The sequence below is a fragment of the Limulus polyphemus genome, unplaced genomic scaffold, assembly GCF_000517525.1.
Source record: "Limulus polyphemus unplaced genomic scaffold, Limulus_polyphemus-2.1.2 Scaffold34, whole genome shotgun sequence".
Classification (NCBI taxonomy): Eukaryota; Metazoa; Arthropoda; class Merostomata; order Xiphosura; family Limulidae; genus Limulus; species Limulus polyphemus.
This window is the reverse complement of record NW_013665644.1, coordinates 1,352,710-1,367,442: the sequence shown is the minus strand read 5'-3', so window position 1 is coordinate 1,367,442 and position 14,733 is coordinate 1,352,710. Positions and strand designations below refer to the sequence as shown.

Here is a 14,733-nt window from a genome sequence, read left to right as displayed (position 1 = left end):
TTCCAAATCAAAACATCCAGTTATTATAATAATGAAAAATATTATTAGTGCTTACCTCTAAATAATTTTGTTATTACATTAACCACTTGATGATATAGTAATTTTTCTTTCCTAAGATAAAAAAGTATTACTTGAATATAGTACAAAAAAATATAAAAACATGTATGAAGTGGAGGTAATGAATAATTTTATATTCTTATTTTTAAATTCTAATTGATGTTTTAATTTAAAATCTCATATGAATTGAACCACTGTGCTCTATATCATATAGACATATGAACAAAATACTATTATGTGAAGAAAAACAATTTCTAATTAACCAGGATACTTGAACAAAATAGTTGGAAGTTTATAAACTCCTCAAATTATTCCTATTTTCACTGTTAGGGATTGAGTTATCTAAGAACAGTCAATACATAATTTTATAAATTGTGCTACTTACAAAAGAGAAAAAGAAAACATTAATTACACACCATATTCAGAAACAAGTAGTTGACAATATTAAAAAAATATATTTATAAAAAATGTATATCTGTATATATACATGTGAAAATCGAAACAGGTAAACAAAAGTAAATAGCTAGAATATAGGTATTTCAACAAAACAATAAGATCGATAATAAAAAATCAATTATATTACACCAAGAAATACATGCAGATTATTCATGTATGTTTGTACACAACTCACCTACACGAACAACTGATATTCCATTTGGTAAAATGTGCTGCCCTGGAATTAAGACATACTTGGGATTGTTGATTCTAATGTGATTTATGTAAAAACCTCCTGCCATGATTATTCTTTCAGCATCCTCTAGTAAGCCAAAAAAATTAAAAAGTTCTTAAAATAATAATTAGTCTGTAGTATCCTTTAAGATGGCATATGTCAACATACCGTGATAAATGTGACTAAGCATTACTAGTAAAATCATAAAATGATTATGATTTCACAATATAATGTTTTATTATTTATAACCTTGCTTTATCTAATAATATTAATGATTTGTTTATTTTATAACACTAGATGACTTTATTATTGTACAGACTTTAAAGAAAAAGCTAACATTTACCACATATCATAAAAACTTTCCATCCACTACTGAAAATGAGCTTGGTTAAATGTATTGGATAATTTTAAAAAATGAACAGTAAGAAAATATGAAAAGCACTTTTTCAGTTCCTAATTTTACTAATTAACATGAAATTGCTACACTAATAGGTTTCTTGTGTATATAGTCCTGAAATTATCTAATATTTTCCACCTTTTTTTAACTGGCACATTAATATGTTTTACACAAAATAATACTTACCTAAATTAACAAAGCACTTAGCTCTCATAGCCATGTCCAGTACTGTTGTTCCTGGATCAAGTAATAGTTCTACCACAGTGGCTTGTTGAAATATCTGCCGTAGTTCTTCTTCATTCAGCTTCACAAGTGTTTCTGGTGTGGAGTGGAAAAGAGCTTCTGTAGCACGTAATGCAGATTGTAGGCCATGCTCTGAAATATCAAGTGTTATTATTCATTTCTTAAATAAAATACAAATACAGACACACACAATTCAATATACTGGATTTTATATAATAAATCCTATTTAGTACAAAATAAGATAGTTACAGCTTGTATTAGGTCATCAAGAAATTAATGTCGTGTTTTGGAACACTTTCATTACCCCCCAAAATGTATAATAGTTAAATGAACCTCCTAAACACCACGTTAGTGTAGCCTATATAATGTGTAAAGTTTAGTATACTCTAATCCATTATAGTGATGACACACAACGAGACAAACATTTGGTATGTAATGCTGTTTGAAAACAAGAAGGGAAACAACACCACTACAGCCACAAAGAAGTTTATGGAAATGTTTTGAACGTTCATAAGTGTCAACGATGGTTCAGAAAATTTCATTCAGGTGACTTTTGCTTGTGATGGCAAGGGCCGACATGTTAAAATTGATATTAATGCTCTGAAGACATTTGGTGAGGCAACACACTCGTGAAATGGCCCTGAAAGTACGCCTCACTTGTAAAACAATATGTAAACATCTAAGGAATACGGAAAACTCCATAAAGAAGGCATTTGGGTGCCTCAGGAACTCTCTGATGATCATAGTTTCCAACATGTGAAAGTTGCTTGTCATCTTCTGGCATGTAATGCACTTGAACCATTTTTGGACAGAATTGTCACTGCTGATGATAAATGGATTCCCTATGCAAATATTAAATGCCAAAGACAATGGCTCAATCCTAGACAAAACCTGGACTCCATCCACATAAAGTGATGCTTTACATTGGGTGGGACATCAAAGGAGCAATTCATTTTAAATTCCTCAATCCACAGTGAACACTCAATGCAGAGATCAATATCAGCAGCTGGAACATTTAAACCAAGCCCTTCAATCGTCAATCGGAAAGGTGTTCTTCTTCTCCACGACAATGCACATCCACATGTGGTATGTTTGATGCAACACAAGATTATGGAGTTGGGTTGGGAAGTTCTCCCCCAACCACCACATTCTCCAGATATGGCACCATCAGATTACCATCTGTTTTTGTTCGCTGCAACACCAGTGGTAAAAAAAAAGTGGGTCTCTGAAAAGAAAACATGAACAAAATGATATGATAAGACTTACTCCAGTATATGGCAAATGGAAATATGTAGAACTGCAACAAGAAGGAGACAATATCCACATGGGGAAGATTTGTTTGTTTGTAATTAAGCACAAAGCTACACAATCGGCTATCTGTGCTCTGCCCACCACGGGTATTGAAACTCGGTTTCTAGGATTGTAAGTCCGCAGACATACCACTGTACCACTGGGGGGCTGGGGGGAAGATACAACCAGATTGTGCAGATAATGAGCAACAAGGCATTGGGAGTAGTCCACATTCTGGCCTGAACGATCTCCTCCAATGAATGACAAAGACGAGCAGCCAAAGAGATGGTGATATGACGAATGCGATGAAAAGAAACACTGTGGAGATAGCAACCGTCCATGCATAAGTCAAAATGCACCAGCTTAATGAGTTGATGAACTCGAGCAGTTGGTATGACAGGGGATTAATAAAGGGAAACAGATGGATTCCAGGGAAGAAAAAGTTGCCACATAACACTGTAAGGAGTGAACCCGACAAGGAAGCCAATCTGGATCAGAATGGGAGTACAGGTGGGAGAAGGGAGGTAAGGAAAAGGGTGTGAAAGCCAAACAGGCAGTGTCTTAGGAAGGAAAAACCGGTCTGGATATAGGATGACATAAGTGGAATGGCAGAGGATTCTGGTAACATTAATGGCATAAATATCTGATTGACGATGTCCACAAGCAAGGAGAGATGGTGTATGGAACATGTTGACAAAGGGAAGATGGGAAATGGCATAAAGGACCACAATGAGATCTCAATCAGGCAAATCAAAGGAATGTGGAGGACATATGACCCAAAAAAAGTATAGAAGGAGGTAAATGACAGGAAAAGACAAAATTTTACGAAATTTAAAGAAACAGAAAGTGTTAGACAAGGCTGCCTGACAGCTAGACACAGTCGATGTGGACAAGCCTATGTCAAACAACGAGGTAAAGAATTGGGAAAGATGAGGAAAAGAAGGGTTGGAAGAACAGAAATCATGTCAAAGAGACCAAAGGCAGAAGACAGACCATCACCTTTGGTAAATGGACATGGAAGAAAGTCTTATGGGTCTGGAAGGAAAGATGCAACACGTGGAGTCAGTCCCTGGGCTGAGGCAATGGACCTGACAAAAACAGTGCATGAAGACGGAAAGTGATGACATCTTGATGAATGATGTCCGACTGAAGTTGACAGAGTAAATACTGAGACAGGGGTAAGGGTATGAGAGGTTGTATAAGTAAAGGTCGGTGTTAAGGTGCACCGGCCAATATGGAACCACCAGGAGTGCTAGATACAGCATAGATGTGATGGTGATGACCCCCTCCAATCTTGACTGAATGCATCCACTTCCAGAGCTTGCAGGTGTGATGAAAGCATCGATATGAGGAGTTCCCAACTGAGAACATGCCCATAGAAAGACCTGCGGATTGAAAAGCTTATCGAGTCAAAATAATTGATCCACAACCGGATTCAGGGTGCCAGGAACATGGGAAGCTAAGGCCACCACGTGGTGATTGTGGGCCCAGAAAAGGAGAATTTGGTCTAAAATTGAAATGACAAATAAGCACAATCATAAACGGTTGCCACATGTGAAGAAACACACATTTAAATAAAGGTGTGCCAATCAAGAAAGTGAGGATTGAGCAGGAATATTGAGGGAGCTAGCTGCACCAATGTAAGTGGTGCAATACTATTGGTGGCGAGTAATTACACGATATGTATATGTTCAATAGCGGCACAAAATTGGTAGTGTTTATAGTGTGCTGAGTGTGAAAAATTTTTAGCAATGCTTAGAGGGCAGAAAGAAGATTAAGACAGCTTTGTATGACAGAAGTTAAGATCATATCAGAATTATATCCAATTATATCATATCCAGTTTATTATGCAGATTACAGAATACAAAGTAAAGAAAATATAGAAATATGAGATTCTGTGTTTGCAATACATTTATATGAGAAGTAACGCATTATCCTGAAGGAATGTTGATGTTTTATGGTCAGCTTGACTCTTGTAAAGAATGGATCATACAGAACTTACATAATATAAAATATTGGAGTATAATATCATTATTCAGTAATGCATTCTAAATATTACATTCTAAAAATACCTCTATATCTACAGTGTAAAACATTTATGCAATGGAGGTATTTAGTATTATCAACCTGAACACTACTTTATGGACACATAGGCTAAATAATCCCAAGGTTCTGGCAATAGCTATCCCTAATTTGAACTGTTGACTAAGAAAACAATCAGTCACCAGTACCTACTTCCTACTTGGCTACTCAAATGTGAGACTGTTTTTTTTAAGTCCTAAAGCTGAGCTCAAACCTTCTGACCTGCAGCCCAGCACATAACCACTCGGCTATACTCAGCTCATACAGTGGCTGGATTAAACTTATAAATAATTTATCATAGAACGTCATGTGCTTTGGATGTGTTTTCACATCTGCTTTTAATCTAATTTTGATTACAATAAAAATTACTAAATACTTTTCATAATTTATTCTATAACTACAACATAAAGCACTGATATTATTGTTTCCATTTAAGTAGAAAAATCTAAATTTAATTTTAGAATTAGGTCTTGTCCAATTTATACTGACTGGTTGTTTGTAATGTTTGAAACTTTTTGCAATTTTGTTTCTGCTTTTCAACACAAAAATAAGCTATATCACTAAAACCTTTAAGCTCAAAATATAACAATGAGGTTCTCATTAGTTTTATCATAAAAAAGATTACTGAAATGAAAGCAAAAATTATGGGTAACTGTTAAAGATTCAGTATTGCCTAAAAGAGTATAAAGGCTTAAAGAAATTTAAAATTTAGTGGTAAATAAAAATAAATGTAAGGTTTGCTCAAATTAATTTTCAAACTTTGCTGCAGGGATTTGAAAATTTTAAGTTTATTTTAATGAATAATAAATAATTTATGCAAGCAAAATTAACTTATGTACAATATCGTCATACCCAATGTTTTATAATAACTACTGGATTTACTATTTAATTTGTAGTTTTGTACTGTGAGTTTTGGTTTGTGTTTTAGTAAATGCTCCTGAAGAAGCTGTAAAGCAAAACATTGAGTATCCAATTAAATAAAAACTACATTTTGGTGATATAAGGTCATTTATTTGTAGTATTAATAATGTGTTTACTAATCTATGTTTCAATGTTATGATTCATTATGGTTTAAAATATCATTTGCATGCACTTGTAAGTCATTTTATGTATAATTAAAACATGGAAAAAAAATCTCATCCTCAATCTTGTTTTTTACAAAGTGCTAAACAAAAAAATGGTTCATGAATGAGTCTGCTAACTTGATAAATAATAAAAATTTATACAGGAGTCCTACAATTCTTATATTTATATTATTTTATATTAAAACTATTTTTATATTATTATATCCTTCAGTTTGTTTCCTTCAAGATAGTAACTATTAGTATCACATACACAAAAATTATCTGAAATGTACAATTTCACAAACTTGAACATAAAAATGATTCCAAATTTTAAGAAAAATTTTTAGTATATTTACTGGCAAATAATAATAATTGCATATTGATTAAAATTATTTTACTTGTTTTCGTACCAAAATATAATCAAATCAACTAAACAAAGTAACACAATCTATACATCTAACAAAGATACTAACACATATACCTCCATGAACCAGAAGTGTCACATTTTTTGCAATAGTTTTTTGACCATGCCTTGATCCTGGATCCTTCTGCAAGACATTCATAACACTTTACAGAAATGTTCTTTTCAAAAAATAATTTTTAACACAAGTGTATAGAAACTAGTTACAAGAGATGTATGAAAATTTGCATACCTACAAAAAAGTAAATGAAGTTCTTCAAACATATTACAAGCTTTTTTTCCAAACTTACAAAACTTTCTTGCTCACTTAAGGTAATTTATATTATATTGAGAGACACCACTTCTCTTGATTTCTCATATAAACAAACAGAAATGTACCAGCAATACTTTTGTTAAACCCACAGGTATGTATTACAGAGTTTGCACATTATTAACACATTCGTTGCTAATGATTCAATCATTTCTGGTAGTCAGGCACTACTTATACTTTAAGACATCGATCAGCAAAGGGGTTATAACTATGTGTGAGCATGCATATAAATAGTCTCTTAGAGCTGTACAATGATTATGTGTGTACAGACCTTTTGTGAATGACAGAAAAAAGTTTTCCCTAAAGTTTAAATTCACTTGACCTGAGATGTCTTTAAAAGTTTATTTTCGTTACCATGATAGCTACGTGATGACAGTGTTGCACAAATGCTTTAGTGTGAGTGAAACTGCAAGTATTTTTCAAGAACCTGGTCCAGAGTCATTTGAGGAGGACAATGTAGATAGTAATGGTAATTATAAGCCAAGTTATTCCAAGTCTAATGATGTAAAAAGGCCTGGATTGTACAGAACAGGTAAACATTCAAGCTTACACTGTCAACCCAGACACTAAAAGTAACACTGGAATACCAGCTTCAGTTGATGAACAGCAGATTGTCCATGCTATACATGTTAGTCCAACTAGTATTGCTTTTGCTACACAGCCTCAAGTGGTTGCATGTTTATCATCAGTGACTGTTTTAGTTAACATTTTCAAACTGTTTGTGATGGAAGATGTTGTAAACAATGACAACAAATAGGTTTGCTGAACAATTCTTGAAATGAACTGCCTCAAAGCAGAGTGCATTGGTAGTCTGCAAACGATGCATATGAAATTAGAAAATTTATCACGAGTATTGTGAAAAACCATTAATAGAGAATAACTGGTTAAATGATCCAGTGCTGGCTACTCAGCTTGTCAATACTGTTATGCCACATACTCAATCGGAACTGTTGCTAAAGTTTTGGAAATTTAGCAATAATGGATGAGTGCCAGATGACTCTTTGGCATAAGTAAACAATGCAAGTCACTTGACATTAATGGCTTAGCGCAGCTAAACTGCGGTTTAAGTTTAATTTTAACGGTTAAAATTGCAGCAGTGGAAAACACGTTAACAGCATAAACTTAGTAGCAATACATTTGTGAAATCCACTAGAATGTATTACAGAGTTTGCACATTAATAACAACAGAATCTAAGTAGCAATACTTTTGTTAAGCCTTTTATACTGGTTTGTATTGCAGAGCTTGCACATTATCAACAATATTTCCATCTGTTACTTTTTCACTTTCTTCCAAACAAATAAATAACTCTTCCAAGACATTTCTAACATGTCTCAGAGTAAAATTTAAGATCTATATAATATATTGTAATAGACTACATTTGAAAATTTAATGATGAATAGTATGAAGATATCCTGTAATTAAGTACACATATACATGTAGTTTAAAGCTAACCTCCACCTCATTTTATTTAACCATCCCACCAAAGCATTAGTACAAAATAATATACTAATTAACCATAAAATGGTTGATTGATAGGCAAGTATTTTACTAAGACCATATAAATGTAAAAGTAAGGAGATTCTTTTAATACATCATAAAATAATACAGCATTTGCAGCTTTAATTAAATAACAGTGATCCTTTTTTATTTTTTAATTCTAATGATTTAAACAAGACAGTTGAAGTACAGTCAGGAAGAATGTATCAAAAACCCAAGTTTGATCTATTAATCTCTCTACTACTACTAGAAATCAACCTACATTTTTATACATAGTGTATTTCTTGTTAAAGACAAAATATCATAAACTAAAGCAACTGGTATCTTACCATATGTTTCTGCAGTTCTGATTCAATTTCTTGAAGAGAAAGAAAAGTAAAATATTTGAGGAAGGCTTCAACATCTCTGTCAGCAAGTCTGATGAAAAACTGGAAATACAACAAATTTACGATTATGATGATTGTTATTTTATGAAAATTATTCTTTATAAAACATTTTAAATTTCTACAAGAACCCACATAAAACATTAAACAAAATTAAATAGTAGTAATCAAATAGTCATGAAAACCACACTACACACACAGCCACCCAAAAAAAAACTGTAATAAGCAGACTGAAATAACTCTACCTGATAAAATTCAAATGGGCTTGTTTTCTCTGGATTAAGCCAAATGGCAGAACCTCCAGTTTTTCCATACTTGTCCCCAGTGTCTGATTTGATAAGAGGTGTTGTAATACCTAAAATGTGCCATAAAAAAAACACAAAAATCATTTGGCAGTAAACAGGTGAGCATTTTATCTGCAAATACTTTCTGTGGTGATTAAAAATTAATTAGGAATTAGCAAAAAAAATTCTAAAATGCCAACTAGTGAAAAAACAGCTACACTTTAATGATAACTGTAATAACTGAAGTTCAACTGAATGAGTATCCTGACACACATAAGTCTCCTCTATTTTGTTTTATGTAAGTATGTTCTCATATATCCAAAAAGCTATGCCTCAAGTAGCAAGATCCCTCATAATGAATAAATATATATCTCTGTCAGCCTTGAAAAATGATATATAATAAAAGTTTTTTTGTTTTGTTTTTTCCCAACAAAATCTAAAATATGAAGTAGTCTGGAGGTGAATGTGCAGAAGTCTAAAAACATACAGTACCAGTTACATATTTTTTGTTCCTTTACTAAATGTTGCTGGAATCTTGTGTAAGCTAGTTTTTTTATGTAGGCTTGCTAAATTACACAATAGCATCAACTGTGTGTACAAATTCAATAAATCAAATTTATCTCAGTTTTTTTTTTTTTACACACTCATCAATTGGTATACATGTGGCAGTAGACAAAACAGAATACATCTAATCCTCATTTATCCAACCTCTTTCACACAATATCACTTTCTGCTATTTTAGTAAACATGTAAGTTACCTAGAAATACTTTGATACATTCTAAGTATCTTTGCTATAAACGAGAAGACTTCTTTTTTTGTCCTTGATGTAATTCTTCTAATATCTTGTTCATATTTCAAACTTCAATTAAGATTTCAACTAAGATTTTACAAATGTGGTTAATTTAGTTTCATCAACATCATCTGTTGTTTTATTGATAAGAATACACTCTGTTTTGGTACTCAACATAAAGTAAATGCAAATAATTCACATATATGATGAAAAACAATTAAAAACACATCATCGTCTGTCACTCTACATACAAACAACAAATATATTAAAGAGTGACCAATAAAATTCTAAAAGATTATAAGATCAGAATATTAACTGAGCTTCAGTCACAGTTGAGGTAAAAATGAATTCAGTTTACAGTGTTAAAAAAAGTATTTAAAAAATTATAAGAACTACATAGTTTATTTGTTTGGTTTTGACTTGTAGTCCTTTCCTCACCAGTAATAACCAAATAACTTAAATTCTACCACTGTACGAAGGTTTCTCTATTTACTTGCTTCAAGCTTCAAAGTAGTACTGATGAACCTTGAACTCAGCAAAACTAGTCTACAACAGTAGCAAATCAAAGAATAAATTATGCCAGTACATCATCATTTCTTCATTAAATTCATGTATTGGTGTGGAAATGATATTCATAAATAAACTGTTTAATTTATTGTAAAAGGATGAAAAATCACATATTTTATGGCCAAATCATAAAATTTGGCAGTTATAAAGATAATTCTCTTATTAAAAATAAAAAAGTGATATTCCATTACCAACTTTATGAAATTGTGGTTAGAGTTATGAAATTCAAATGAAATACCTTAAGATACAATTAAATCTGAAGGTTTAGCTTAAATGATTACGACAAACTTTCAAAAGGTGAACCATAAAATAGTTAATTGTATTTAATATATATTCTTCTTTCCTGTTTTACCATCAAATATATGAAATTTTACTTTCAATCCTTTATTTTTTTTCCTCACTCTGTTACTGAAAAGACAAAGTATAACTTCAAAACAGAACAACTGGTTACTATATGATCAGTAATTTAAAGATCAAAAAACCTTGTGTCTCTTGAAATTACTACAACTTATTTATATATTTAACTTTGAACTCATAAAATATTATTTGACATACACTATTATCAACCCACATTTTTTCAAAGTAGATCAGTTTTCATATTAAGGTAATAATTCTTAGTGATTAGTATATAACAAAAGTTAAAATATTTGGTTTTCTTCAAAATGAGGAGAAAATTTTTATGTAGGTCTGCTGAAAATATGAAATTAAAGAATTTTAGTTCTTGAAACAAGTATTAATAAATAGGATCACTGAATTAAACAAAATAGGACCATTAATAAAATTTACAAGACCATTATTAGTAGAAAGATCACTAAATTAAGCAGTGCACATAAAAACTGAAACTTGTTCTTTTTTAGTATGTATATTGATAAGATATTTGAAAAAAACTTATTAGTATCCTCTTAAATTGAGATGTTTTTGTTCATAGAAATGAGATCAACACAAAGATAACTAACAACTGGATGAAATAGTGGCTTGATCAGTAATCATTTTTGTTGCAGCTAGATGTCACGTTGTTATTGCAATTACTCTGTCAAATGAAACTAGTGGTCCTGTAATTTTTTGCTTAAAATAGATTTAACTTAACTTTTGATTAATATTCTTCAATTAACCACAAGTCACAAAACACAAATGTGATTGTGACAGACTATCTTTGCCGAAATTAGTGGTCTGATAAGACATTCTTTGATCAAACCCTGGCCAATGACATTCTAGAATGACACTGAAATGATGAAGGGACTTAAGACTGTCATAAAAAAAAACACTGGTTCACCAAAAGTTGGGATCTTTGGAAGGAAAGCAACAACCTAGACTAAGAAAAATGAAAGTTGCGATTAAGTAGAGTTTGAGTGGAATTCAGAACCAGAGTAAAGGTCAATAACCTGGGTTCATGGTAGAGTTGAGTGGAGCAGACTAGCCCCATAAGAGACAGGACCAAAACGAGGACACTAAGAATGAAAGGAATTATTTTCAGCAGGATATCTTTACATAACATATAAAAAGGAGTGGGTGGCATGTATGTACCTGTGGAGTCATGCACATTTTCAGGTATGGTCACAGGTGGTGACATAACAGGTATTCAGGGTCAGAGCACAATCAGTTGTCTTGTACCTGTTGTGAAAGTTTCTTGGAGGAGGAGACCAGTAATAACTATTGACTGGACAGCATCCTGGGGCTACATCCTCAACGTAAAAGACCAGCCAAGTCACATAACCTGTCTAGTTACTGGGCACTCAGGGAGAATCCAAAAGACCAAGACAGACCTCTGGATGAGCTTGACAAAGTTAGAACAGTGTTGTCAAGCACTAAGCAAGATAAAAAAAAAAAGATAAAAAATAAAGCTGTGAGGTGTATTCCACCCTATTTCCAGTTGACATGATATGGAGATGAGTCACCTCATCTCTGATATATGGAATGCTACACAAGCATGAGCATGCAGAGGTCAGAAAAGTACCCACTGAGTAATTATCAGCCAGAAAATGGCATTCTCTGTCCATTTCAAGAAGGCATCACACTCTAATGTAGAAGCAGTGCAGAAGGAGGAATTTTGTCTGGGACAATTACAGAAGTATCTGTAACATGGGAGTCCCAGTGGGACATATCCTTTCAACCACATAGTCTCATACTATAAATGACAGATTATTATTATTTATTTAAATTACTCCTCAACCCCAACCATCCCTGTAATTATTGAAAGGGGTGATGGGCAGTATAGGGTTATACCTGGGTTACCATGCACAACATAGGTGTGAACCCAAGTGGTAATTAAGTAGGTAACAAAGAAGAACTCACCTGCTAGGGATTGCATCTGGCTTGAAGAATCACCATCAAAGGCAAACAGAATCCCAAACTTAAGAAACAGCAATACGATGTTAGTGAAATTTAAGAGTTTATTTAAATTTCCCTCATGTCAGACTGCATAATATCCTAAAAGAGTACTGTGACTATAATACCAAAGACATCACCAAATAGTGAATTTGTTTAGATGTAACCTGAAATTCACTTTTAAGGTGTTTGAGAACATCACAAGAAACAAGACAGATTTGTAAGTAAACTGTATCAGAAGGAAGAGGACAGATAAGGATGGCAATAATTACAAAAATAATCAGACTGGGGGATCTGTCAAACCCAAGGATCCCATAGGTGAAAAAAGTATCTGAAATGACCTCCCAATCATCTGAATGGAGAACTTACCCAGAACAAAATAGAGTCAAGCAAGTTGAAAAGGATCAGAAGCAGAGAATGTTGACTGAGAAGTAGACGGAGGATGCAAGGCAGGAGAATGAACATTATTTGCTGGTTGCCTCAAACAGAAATTATGACCAGAAGTAAGTCAGGATGTTAAAACCCTAATCACCTCCTTCTGGTTTCTCCTGAATAAGAAACTAACTTGGGTGAAATTCTTACAAAGACAAAAGGATGCAGAGAAGGTAGGGGAGGGAGACAAGAACCTTGCAACATTGCATAACAGGTTAATTAATGTGTCAAAGAAAAGAGCTATGTAGTAAAAGAAACTACATCAGTAAAAGCCACTTCTAAGGAAGACTGAAAGATAGAAGGTTAAATCTGCCTAAAGGAATAAAGAGAATGAGAATGCACTGAAGAAGAAAGTCTCAAAATGAGACAAATCATAGTGTGTAGGGCAGAAAACTGATGAGTAAAGTAGAAGGCCAACGTGGAGGATCCCTGAAATAACAGATCTAAGGGTCAAGAACTTGAGAAGTTGGATGATGACTCCATGAAAAGGCTACCCACATGACAAACATGAGGAATATGAATGCTGGGTAAGTTGATGTATGCACCTCATTGTGTCAAAAAAATTCAGAACCTAAAGTCACATGGTTTTAACAGCATGAGAACAACTCAATAAGGAAAGGGTTTTAGTATTTCAGACGTAAGTCTACCTGATTTGAAATTATGTTATTAAAATTATGGTTAAATTAATAAAAAATCAAACTTGCATAATCTTTATTTTTTCTCTTATATGCTATATATATATTTACTTCTTAAATGTAGAGTTCATTGCAATTTGAAGTTATAAAATAACTTCAAACAAAAATTAAGAACAAACAATAGATTTTAATAAATTATTTAATACATATATTTACCAAAGACTTCTCTGCTTCTGACTCGGTTAATAAGATCGTGACCTGAGTGAATATTTCCCATCTGATCACTCCCTCCAACCTTTTAAGAATTAGTTACCTGTTAACATTTCTATTCAAAAGTCCCAAACAATAAGTTTTCTAAAGATACTTGTATCTTAAAATTAGGATTTTATGTACTTTTAATTTACCTAATATTAATAAAATGTTTAAATTACAGATTCTCTATAGTTGTAAAATTATATCACTTTCAAGAAAAATCTTCTTTAAAGAATTACAAAAACCAAAGTTGGTTCTAACAACAACATTTAGCTGTAAAATAACAACCATAACATAATGGTAAATGCAAGTAGAAACTCTTATGAATTTCAGTTATACTAAGAGTTTGGTTATCTAACGAACTCATTACTGTAACAATTTACTCTTTGGCATTAATAAGGTATTATAAAACAATGGACTGTTAAAGGGATCATTTGATGTTAAACATAAAGCTGCACAATGTGCTATCTGTGCTCTGCCTACCATCGGTACCAATAGCTCACATACTTATTAGGAGTAATAATATTACAGTTACTTCCACAAAATAAGAAAGAAGTTCATCCCTTTACCTTCTATTTGTTGTACACCTACATTAGTACTTTTCTTTTTTTAAATAAAGTAAATTTCAGTTTCTAACTTCTAAGATCATAAAATATCTAAAGAATGTGTCAAATATGATTTTCCTTTGAGTTAATTGCTAAGACCAAATTCAGAAAACCCCTCACAAAATGGGTTTCATACAAGCTTTATCAGCATTGGGGTCTTAGTTATTTTATTAAGTATGCATATGTGCATGTTTTTTTTAATGATTATAGTTTACTATTTGCAATACACATTAAATGATTGAGTTCTTTGTTATACTAAAAAAGTTTTAAAAGCATACTGATAAACCTTTAATAAACAAATTTTCAGACATAAAGTTAATAAAGTAAGGAATAGTCACAACAACTGTTTGAAAGAGAAAATGAGAGAAAGAAATGTAATGAGTAATACAATGTGCTTCTTTTATATCAACTAATACATAAGTACATT

At 32.4% G+C, this 14,733-nt stretch overlaps 1 protein-coding gene across 3 annotated transcripts in view; it reads right to left on the bottom strand.

Moving 5' to 3' along the window:
* The window catches only part of LOC106460605 (tyrosine--tRNA ligase, mitochondrial-like), a 39,560-nt gene that overhangs the window by 2,946 nt on the left and 21,881 nt on the right, over positions 1 to 14,733 (bottom strand). For 2 of the 3 annotated variants that reach the window (XM_022387612.1, XM_022387616.1), the window contains 7 exons: positions 13,666 to 13,744; positions 8,661 to 8,770; positions 8,362 to 8,460; positions 6,285 to 6,351; positions 1,311 to 1,499; positions 689 to 814; positions 56 to 111 (listed from right to left, as the gene is read on the bottom strand). In XM_022387612.1, coding sequence (XP_022243320.1) covers positions 74 to 111; positions 689 to 814; positions 1,311 to 1,499; positions 6,285 to 6,351; positions 8,362 to 8,460; positions 8,661 to 8,770; positions 13,666 to 13,744 — 708 coding nt within the window. In that variant the 3' untranslated portion in view covers positions 56 to 73. Of the gene's footprint in view, positions 1 to 55; positions 112 to 688; positions 815 to 1,310; positions 1,500 to 6,276; positions 6,352 to 8,361; positions 8,461 to 8,660; positions 8,771 to 13,665; positions 13,745 to 14,733 lie in introns of those variants that run through there. The other variant, XR_002610849.1, reaches the window with a different exon arrangement.